This window comes from Pecten maximus, chromosome 17 (assembly GCF_902652985.1).
Source record: "Pecten maximus chromosome 17, xPecMax1.1, whole genome shotgun sequence".
Lineage (NCBI taxonomy): Eukaryota > Metazoa > Mollusca > Bivalvia > Pectinida > Pectinidae > Pecten > Pecten maximus.
Window position 1 is genome coordinate 25,332,019 of NC_047031.1, and position 11,654 is coordinate 25,343,672.

At 39.3% G+C, this 11,654-nt stretch overlaps 1 protein-coding gene across 1 annotated transcript; it reads left to right on the forward strand.

Moving 5' to 3' along the window:
• The first annotated feature begins 2,043 nt into the window (after nt 1-2,043).
• LOC117315254 lies at nt 2,044-2,753 on the forward strand. The gene is made up of 2 exons (XM_033869400.1): nt 2,044-2,370; nt 2,641-2,753. Exons 1-2 carry the CDS (start codon nt 2,079-2,081, stop codon nt 2,751-2,753), a joined length of 405 nt encoding a protein of 134 aa, XP_033725291.1. The 5' UTR covers nt 2,044-2,078.
• The last annotated feature ends 8,901 nt before the right edge of the window (nt 2,754-11,654 follow it).

Consider the following 11,654-nt stretch of genomic DNA (forward strand, 5'->3'; position numbering starts at 1 on the left):
TTGTTTAACGTCCTATTAACAGCTAAGGTCATTTAAGGACGGCCTCCCGTGCGTGCGACATGAATGTGTGTGGTGAGTGCGTATGGGTGTTTTGGGAGGCTGCGGTATGTTCGTGTTAAGTCTCCTTGTGATAGGCCGGAACTTTTGCCGATTTATAGTGCTACCTCACTGAAGCAAACTGCCGAAGACACCCAGCAGCACACCCCACCCGGTCACATTATACTGACAACGGGCGAACCAGTCGTCCCACTCCTTTTATGCTGAGCGCTAAGCAGGAGTAGCAACTACCATTTTTAAAGACTCTTGTATGTCTCGGCTAGGGGACAGAACCCAAAGCCTTCCTCACAGCGGCGACGCTCAACTAAAGGCCAAAAGTGAGGCATTGTCAAGGGAGACATTAGGAAGAAGAAAGTTGTTCAGAAAGAAGAGAAAAGATAAGATCCCAAATTTAGTCGCCTCTTACGATCATGCAATGGGGGCAGCAGGTACAATTCTTACGCCATACCTACGGGGCGGAGGATGTTAAGGAAGGAGAGCCAACAAAGTGTTTCGTCTTCTTAAAAACTTTGACATGGCAGCAACGGCGGCCATTTTGTCACATGATTACACAATCATGGTTTTCCTGATCAACACACACCTATTTCAAACTTTTCAAATTCCACCGGTGGGATTCAGTTTTTACTTACCAAAAATGATGCTGAGATGTCCTAACCAAGTATTGTTATTTTTCAGGTCGTTCAGAAATCCACGATGGCCGCCATGGCAACCATCTTGAAAAAACACATTTAAACTTCTCCAGTTCCACTGGTGCCATTGAGCTGGAAATTGGTGAGGATATTAAGGAAGATCCAAGATGGCCGCCATGGCAACCATCTTGAAAAAACACATTTTAAACTTCTTCAATTCCACTGGTGCCATTGAGCTGGAAATTGGTGAGGATATTAAGGAAGGAGAGCCAACAAATTGTTGTTTTTTTTCGGCCTCGTAAAAACTTTTGACATGGCAGCCACGGCACAGCCACGGAAGCCATTTTGTAACATGATTGTGCAATCATGGTTTTCCTAAACAACTATTTCAAACTTCTCAAAGTCCACCAGTGGGATTCAGCTCTCACTTGTCAGAAATGATCCTGAGATTGTCATGGCTAAGTGTTGTTATTTATTGGGTCGGTCTGAAATCCAAGATGGCCGCCATGGCGGCCATCTTGAAAAAACACATTTTAAACTTCTCCAATTCCACTGGTTCGATTGAGCTGGAAATTGGTGAGGATGTTAAGGAAGGAGAGCCAACAAAGTATGTTATTTTCGGCCTTGTAAAAACTTTGACATGGCAGCCACGGCGGCCATTTTGTAACATGATTGCGCAATCATGGTTTTTTCCTGAAAAACTATATCAACCTTCTCAAATTCCTTGGAATTCAGCTCTAACTTACCAGAAGTGATCCTGAGATAGTCTTCATCAAGTGTTGTTATTTTTCTGGTTGATCCAAATTCCAAGATGGCAACCATGGCCAACAGTGCCATTAAACCTGCTACAGAGAATGCATACTACAATAGTATAAGGGTCTCTCATTTAGAGTCAGATGACCGTTAAGGCCCTTGGGCCTCTTGTCTCTCCCGTTATCTTTCTCGTGATCGAACGAAGGGTGACAACAGCGCGCGCACTTATTTGACAGGTCGCACACAATATCTAGTTCATATTGTCCGTATATTTCAATGGAGGATTTTACACAAAATACACTAAGTATACGGCATAATAATATTCCGTCACCCTGGTTTGATCCTCTATATCAAAGATATCCCTTTCCTTTCTGTTTCAGAATGTAACAATGATTTTAAAACACAAAGCCCATAGTCAAGAATACACAATATTGCACGATAATGTTTGTACATGATTGGAAAAGCTAAACGAGTGTCTTGGTTTATTGTTAGCTCAGCTGATATGCCCAATTCATATTTTTCAGGCGTTTTGATACAAGATACCGTTGAGCTCACCTTAAACCAATACATGGAAGTAATGCTGTTTGAAAATCGAAGATTCTGTTTAGAATTTCTACATCATCAGTAGTAGTGCTCCTGATGGGAATCAACTGTTCCAACAGAGTTCATAACCACACACCAGTAAAAGAAGTGGTTCCCAGGTTGGACAATGAAAAATATTATACCTTACCAATTTCATTCCAAACCCGAACCTCTGGGGAGAGAATGACAGTAGATGTTGGTATTTGGGATGTGCGTCCGTTCAATATGACACCCCTCACTCCACTGGTTGTTGTTGTCCACGGAACACCAGGATCCTCCCAGAACTTTGAAGACATAGGAAGAAAACTGGCAGGCCATGATATCAGAGTTGTGGGATTTGATTTCCCTGGTAGGCATTAATATTACACATTTAGTTTATGCAGATAGCTTTAATTCACGGGTCACTAATGCTAATGGTATTTGTATATTTGAGAACGTTTTCTCATTAAATAAGAAGCCAGGGGTCATGATATAGGATGCGTACTTTTCTGAGACTAAGATGAAAGGCTACACTTTTTTTTTTAATTTGAATGGCGTCGACCTGCGTTCAGTGTCACAGAGAGCAAATTATGTTTAATTTGTTAGATTAGTGAAATACATTATTTTCGTCATTTTGCAGGGGAGGGTAAAAGCAGACTTTTACGACAGGATATATACCGCCTTGACCACAGCACAGAAGGCAAATATCATATGCTGACTACCGTACTGGATGCTTTAGCTATCACTAGGTAATGTTTAAGATTGTAAGAATAACTTTGTTATCCTTTCTCTTTTCAGTTTAAAATATCTTCATAGTCTGGTTAACTGAATTGCATTGAGAATTTATGTTGCATAATTATGAATTAATGAAATGTATATTGTTAACTACTTACCGACATACAAGGTAGCTAAAGCAACGTATAGTACATTTTTATGAAAGAACACTTAAAATGCAATCAGCGGTCTCTAGCTACCAAATGCTATCAAAGTCTTGGTGATACACATGTAACGTACATCATATGCTTGTGTCAGAGTTGACGTACTTATTGGTCACAGTGCTGGGACCTGGCTGAGCTACAAAGCAGCCGCCGACCTTCATCTCGTCAAATCATCTGTTTTTCTAAACCCTCTTTCTAAAAGACCTCATCGGTAAGTTAAAATGCTTAGTAGACATTACCTTTAATTACATTGAGAATTCAGAGAAAACTTATTTTAGTTGTGCCATTTGTATGAACTTGAGAAACAAAATAGATCATATTTCTATATAGGCATATGCAGATTTGCGATCCAGTTTGGTTCCCTAGAAAAAGTCGCCAAATGATTGTCCCTTGACTGGTTAAATACCTAATGACACATGAACGAAGAATAGTTATCTTCATACATCATAACGAAGTAAACGGGACCTTTATACGATTCATTACGGGTTCAAGGACAACGTTAGGCTCGAAATGATCAAAAATGAAATATTTTTGGTGAAAGGTAGGGCATAAGAATCTTTATCTTTACACATGAGGGCTTGGTGTTTGACACATCGATAGCATGTACGTCTTGCTGCAAATGTTGTGTTTATATTTGACATTGACCTTCATTCAACTGCTGCCCTGCAGGTAGGGCGTAAGAATTGTACCTGCTGCCCCCATTGCATGATCGTAAGAGGAGACTGAATTTGGGATCTTATCTTTTCTTTTCTTTCTTACAAACTTTCTTCTTCCTGATGTCTCCCTTGACAATGCCTCACTTTTGGCCTTTAGTTGAGCGTTCGCCCCTGTGAGGAAGGCTTTGGGTTTTGTCCCCTGGCCGAGACATACCAGATTCTTTAAAAATGGTAGTTGCTACTCCTGCTTAGCGCTCAGCATATTAGGAGTGGGGTGACTGGTTCACCCGTTGTCAGTATAATGTGACCGGGTGGGGTGTGCTGCTGGGTGTCTTCGGCAGTATGCTCCAGTGCACGGGAGGCCGTCCTTAAATGACCTTAGCTGTTAATAGGACGTTAAACAAAATAAACCAAACCAAACCAAATAAATTAAGTTGATTGGAGCTTATAATATAAAAATTGTAAAGCCTGACAGGTGTAACAACTTTAAGTTGAAACAATAAAAAAACACAACAAAAAATTAAATTTTTCATGATAATTTATTCTTAACATCATTAGAATTGTTATCATCAATTAAATTCATACTACCGAGCTAAATTAGAAGTCATCGTCAGGTCAATAGCAGAAGTTTTGAAGTCCAAATATTATTTATTATGATACCATCATCACCACTCCAACCTCGCCTTCCATACTGATAAAAGATAATCAAAAAGGAGATTTCTCTATATGAACTTAACTATAGTAAAGTATAACCTTTCCAGGGGGCAAATGTGTCACAATAATAGTGGTAAAGCACCACAGCTGGATAGATATGAAGAGTATTTAATCGATTCCACCCCATTTGTATTTGGGGTAGAATTTTCTTTTCTGGTCAAAAGTCAAGTTGGCTTCTTTTTTTATGTTCTCTATATCTTTGTAATTGCAATCAAGCATACAACATTGCATGTGATTTGGTATTGAGAATTGATAACAGATCACACGCTGTAATACAAAATTAAATCCATTTTTTGCAAAACCTATTGCAATCTATCTATAGATTTACAAAACATCTAAAATTTATCTTGGTTTACAGATCCCTCCGTCCATTTGTGTGTGTCAAACTTTTAGCATCACTCTTACGGAGCTCATCTCTCCACTCCACAGCCTACAGATGTCTCCCGTTCATTTACAAGATTACTGGTAATGCCACAAGACCACTATATTTTCAAGGATGATTTGATTACAAGATATGTATATATATATAGGGGTGTTACCTTTACATGATACAAAGTCTCCATTCAAAATCAACCACACAGTTCAATAAAATATCATTGTGTGAATGCAAAAACCTATTCAAGAAAGTAAGTGCAGCCTCCCAAAACACACATATGCACTCACCATGCGCATGCATTTCGCACGCACATGAGGCCGTCCTTGAATAATCTAAGCAGGCACTTGTCTTGCGACATACTAGTAGTCATTCACCCCATACCCAATCAATATCAAAGAATTACATATTTCGCTTCAAAATTAGTCATGTAAGCAATTATATGCACGTTACAAGTAGGACGAAAAATGTTTTCTCAAAAGTTTAATATTGGTAGGTTTTTTCTGTTACAACATACAAACTAATAATTGTGGAAAACGGCGAAAAAGATATGTATGTTGCAAATGCATGTGGTTTAAACCCTAAATTTGCTTGACTGCTTAATACATGGTATCGCTGAAATGATTTTATCGTGTTGTGTAGGCTTTGCGCTGGAGAAAGATGTATTTCCAACACTTCCGGTGGCTATAGAAACTTACAGATATGCTAACTTTGACGAGGTAAGGCAGTTTGTTCTATTGATGAAATTGTATCACATCATCTACCCTAATACTAAATATCCCGTAAACATAAGGTTGCCTAATTTCTTTCCGTCCCGCCTCTTGTGCATATAATTAACAAAGCACGTGCGACTAGGAGTATCCCTATCAACTCTCCTCCTACCTTATATTTGTTCCTCATCGTGTTTATTGTTAAACCTGTCCTGCTTCGAGGGAGCACCTCCCTGTCCTATCGCTGGTAATCAATCACCACGGCCGCTGTCTGACATGCTGACCGCCAATGGACCAGGCTTTCCCTTTGCAATCCGCCATGCCTGTACATCAAATTTTGATTTGGTGTTCATCTAAGAGGACGTTTGACCATTCTGTCCAACATATGTACTTACACTTGTATAAACTTGTATAGGCTGTTCATATCCCCTTACTAATGATAAACCCAGTGTGTCATACAATTACGTTTACAATTAAGTTATTTTGATCTTAAACCTTCATCCTTGAAAATTATTATCTGATTTTGATGTGCCATTATGTAAAATTCGAGCTTTCGATTGCTTTTAGATGCAAGCCTATGCTGAAACTGTTGCCTGCAAGAAACATCCATTTTTAATGGCTATTACTCGGAATGACAAATTTGGAGAGTGGAACTTTGCAATGGAGATGGCTCGCCATATGGGAATCGAGGAAGGGGAAATAACCGAGTACAGAGGCGACTCTGTCACTGTTGCTGACAGTGTAGGTAAATGTAAGTTTGTTGGGTTTTTTGGGGGTGTTTTTTTTGTTCAACTTTACAAAACTTAACCAACATTTATTTGTTGTCTTTTATATAAAACAGGAAGCTGACCTATAACCATCACACAACTCCATCACCATTGACATCATTCTATAAGATTTCGAATCAAACATTCAAGGACACATGTAACATCATTAAGAAAGTTCCTTATGGACACATCTAAAGAATTATTTGCGATAGAACTTTAGTTTTGTATATATGATAATGTTGCTGATATTGTTCTGATCAACTTAACTCTGTTCTCCTACACCAAAACTATTCGTTATACATCCAGGCCAAGAAAGAGCCTTTTTTTCAATCCGGCTTCGTCCATCTTCGTGCGTCGTTCGTCGTTAGTAACTTTCATATGCTCAACTCCTGAACTATTTTTGATAAAATTCTTCTCAAGACACATATGCGGTGCTTTATCCAAATTGTAAATTGCATGGCCCCTGGATGTCGCGTTTCTCCACAGCGCATATTTCATTTATATGACTTGTTTCATATTCATTGGGAATTGGTTTGCATTTAGTCAGGGCTAACTTTTCTTAATGACATGTTATCAGAGAATGTCAAGGTAAAATGCCTTGCTATTGGGTCAAAAGTAGGTCAGAAATCAAAGTCATCGCTAATTTTTCATCGTATATGAACAGAAGACTAAAACAGAATGTGCAAGATTTATGATCATCTAAAGCGATTTTTTCAGCAGTACTTTAATCCAAAATCGCATAAAAAAATTCTCTTCTTTTATCTTTACACATGAGGGCTTGGTGTTTGACACATCGATAGCATGTACGTCTTGCTGCAAATGTTGTGTTTATATTTGACATTGACCTTCATTCAACTGCTGCCCTGCAGGTAGGGCGTAAGAATTGTACCTGCTGTCCCCATTGCATGATCGTAAGAGGCGACTGAATTTGGGATCTTATCTTTTCTCTTCTTTCTTACGAACTTTCTTCTTCCTAATGTCTCCCTTGACAATGCCTCACTTTTGGCCTTTAGTTGAGCGTTCGCCCCTGTGAGGAAGGCTTTGGGTTCTGTCCCCTGGCCGAGACATACCAGAGTCTTTAAAAATGGTAGTTGCTACTCCTACTTAGCGCTCAGCATAAAAGGAGTGGGACGACTAGTTCGCCCGTTGTCAGTATAATGTGACCGGGTGGGGTGTCTTCGGCAGTATGCTCCAGTGAGGTAGCACTATAAACCGGCAAAAGTTCCGGCCTATCACAAGGAGACTTAACACGAACATACCGCAGCCTCCCAAAACACACATTCGCACTCACAACACGCATGCATTTCGCACGCACGGGAGGCCGTCCTTAAATACCTTAGCTGTTGATAGAACGTTAAACAAATAAAACCAAACCAAAATGGGATATAGCTCTTTATTACCTGAAATGATCCTGAGATGGTCCTGGCAATATGTTGTTATTTTTTGGTCGATCCGACATCAAATATGACCGCCATGGCAGCCATTTTGAAAATTTTAAACTTCTCCACTGCCAATGGTGCCATTGGCAGTGGAAGGAAGGAGGGCCAGAAAAGTATTTTTCAGCTTCCTGAAACCTTTGACATGGCAACCACGCCGGCCATTCTGAAACATGATTGCGCAATCATGGTTTTCCTGAATAACACCTTTTTTCAAATTATTCAAGTTCAACCAGTAAGTTTCAGCTCAAAGTTAGCACAAACGATCCTGAGCTTTTCCTTACCAAGTGTTGTTATTTTTCGGGTGGTCAAGATGGCTGCAATGGCCAGCGGTGCCACCTTACTAGCTATAGAAAATGTAATTATGCTTTCATTTTTCTCTGATATTCTTGCGCGAACCTAATCACCACGCTTAATCATCAATTATTACATTGTGTTTGTTAAGCTTTATCTACAGACAATGCAATTATTGGAAAAGTAGACTAGTGTCACCAATGCTGTCCTTTTCAGATGATGATAGCTGCTACAGGCGAGTCCTCTTGTTTGAGAGAGGAGGCCACTTGGTACACAGATCCCGCGAGACAGAGATAATTAAACACATACTCAAGCTTTTGGAAGTTGTCTCTTAACCATAGTTCCTGACATGATATCTCCATCCAGCTTCATTTTTTGTAGACAGTATTTCAACACTGACGGTGTAATTGGTTTTTGTTTTGAACATTGTGTGAGGTTGAAGCGATAATATTCCTCCGCTGGAACGTATGGACGAATGCAGTGGTGATGTTATAACAATCGAAATGTTTGAAAACCACTGGTCTTGACCGTATATTTAACCTTAATCGTTTCAATAAACTTTTTTTTTCAGCTGGCACAGGTGTTCTTTAAAATAAAAACACAGAAAGATGTTCACACTTTTTTTCTGATAATAATGTTTAGGTCACCTGACTCGAAGGGCCGGCGAGCTTATGCAATGATGCGTCGTCCGTCCGTCAACATATGCTTTAAATCGCTACTAGTCATAAAATATTGAATGGATTTAACAAAATTTGGCCAGAAAGGTCCTTAGGTTGAATGGAACAGATTCTGCATCAATGGTGACTCTGACCTCCAAGGGGACAGAGGGGTGGGGCCCAATAGGGGAAATAAAAGTAATTTTAAATCGCTACTAGTCATACAGTTATGAATGGATTGGTAAGAAACACCATTGGGGTAAGGGGAACAGATTTAGCATAATGGTGACACTGACCCCCATGGGGCCAAAGGGGCAGGTCGAATAGGGGAAATAGAGAAACATCCCTTTAAATCGCTACTGCTCATGAAGTTATGAATGAATTTGAGCCCAATTTAATCAGAAACATTCTTGGGGGACAGGGAACAGATTTTGCATAAATTGATCAATTGTGACTCTGGCCCAGAGGGGCGGGACCTGATAGGGGAAATAGATGTAAGTCTTAAATCACTAGTAGTCATACCGTACTGAATTGATTAGTCAGAAGCATTATTGGGCTAAGGGGATCTGTTGAATAAATCTAGGGTGTGGGTCCCTGAGGGCTGGACAGAAGGGAAATGTTGCAAAACAGACAAAGAAAACAAACGTTTAAACCATAGTTGGAGGATGCAGCAAAAATGTCAATTTTAAAGCGTTGAAGATGATACATTGTTGATAACTTGTAATGATTTGTGGTGATAAAATTATAATATTTCCACCATTTGCCGTTTTGCATATTAATCAATGGCATTTCACTACAGGTTATATACTTACGCGCCAAATGATATAACAAAACACGGGAGTCCATTAATACACATAAAAGTTTCCGTGAATTGTGGTCGAAAAAGGTCACTCGTTAGTTATTTTCCAAAGTTACAAAAACAAAAACAAAAAAGAGGCCAATGGGCCTTAAAGGTCACCTGAGATTTGAAATATTTCAGTTAATTTAATTGACCCTTTTTGGCCCCATCCATCAGTCCTAAGATGGTCCTGACCAAGTGTTATTTTTTTTCGGATCGATCTGAAATCCAATTTGGCCGCCATGACCGCCATCTTGAAAAACACATTTTAAACTTCTTCTCCAGCTCCCCGTGTGGCAATGAGCTTGAAATAGGTGAGGATGTCAGGGAAGAACAGCCAATAAAGTGTTATTTTTCGGTCTCGTAAAAGCTTTGACATGGAAGCCACGGCGGCCATTTTGTAGCATGACTCCGCAATTATGGACACTTAGATATTTTCCATTTGATGTGCTGCTGGGTGTCTTCGGCAGTATACTTCAGTGAGGTAGCACTATAAATCGGCAAAAGTTCCGGCCTATTACAAGGAGACTTAACACGAACATACCGCAGTCTCCCAAAACACACATACGCACTCACCACACGCTTTCATGCCGCACGCACGGGAGGCCGTCCTTAAATGACCTTTGCTGTTAATAGGACGTTAGTCAAAATAAACCAAACCAAACCAAACCAAACCATTTGATTAATGTTGCATACCTGAATTAAGATGTCGAACGGACGCATACGATAAAGCCCTAGCCTATGTATGGAGTGTTCTCGAAAATTGGCAATTATATTTCTATATTACTTGATACTTTGGTTTGGTTTGGTTTATTGTGTTTAACGTCCTATCAACAGCTAAGGTAATTTAATGTTGATACATGACAGTTTTACAAAATACTTTGTTACAATACAAATGTTATTTGTTGTAGTTATGATGATGTTAGGGAAATCCCTAATCGATATAAATGAGGTTTGTCCCATCCATTGGGACAGAGGGGCATGCCCAAAAAATGGGAACTTGGCTGAAATTTTGCTTTAAGATGCTGTTCCCCATTTAAGCCAAAATGGATAAAACCCATATTTAATCTTAAACATAACTGGCTGCGTATAGATAATTTATGGTAATGATGCTGGATTGAGGGGTGTGTCCCTGCTGTAAGTGTTTATCAGATGACTGTTAAGACCCATGGGCCTCTTGTTCTAAATATCTTCATATTTTTCATAATAATCTAATAAAATGACAAATTCTACATAGAATTAATATTCAGTGAACTAAATATGCAATTCAAATTTAATTTCAAACATGTTTGCATACCTATAGAACGTTTCGCAGGGAGTGACCTCTGATTTTCAAATACGACCGCCACAGTCACTCTTGGTGGAAAGATTTCGGATTCGGGCATTTGACTCCTCTTTTAGTATCAAAATGACGTAGGTAGACAAGATTGCTTGATGCAAACGCTTGATACAGATGGGAATCCGATACGAGAAAAAAAGGACAAAAACACTCGATAGGTGAGTTGTAGTGCTTAATTTTCATAAAACCTGTCCGAGTTTCCCCACCGTCCGAGTTAAACCGTCCTGCCCCTAGTAGACATGGTAGCGCCATTAGATCAGAAACATTTTATTTGGTATAGTTTTGATTGTTAGCTCCTGACAATGTGCATTGTGTAACATTGTTATAAACGTATATGAACACAAGTGTAATAGCCGCTTTATGTGCTAATAAAAATGCCAGTATAATGCAGACAGTTTAGAAAACAGGATCTGACAGAACACTGACACTCCCGACAGCACCGAGCTCATGACCTACGTAGCGCAGTAGGTCTAACGTTAGCTGTATCTCGAATGCCATGCTTGATACCATTTCAGTGGTCACAGAAAATAAACCTCAATTTAAACACTATATAACAACACAAAACAGACTGGTAGCAGAAGTATGCTATATGGAGATCAGGAACACATTATTGTCGTAATTTGACTCAATCTAAACATATGGAGGACACAAGTTTCCGGCCGTCGAATACCGCCAATTTTCAAATCAATGTTTCTTTACTTACTATTATCAGAATTTACATCCCAAAACGCTATTGCAACAATGAAATCCAATATGTCAAGAACACCATATACATCATCAGCTAACCTGCGATTAAAATCCACACTGTTACACTTTTTCTCGAGCTCTGAATATCCCGGCTATTAGACTGCATCACATACGGTCACAGGGGTTCAGCGTTAAATTTTGAGTAACATATGACATCTATAAATAATCGAAAGAATAAAAATTCAA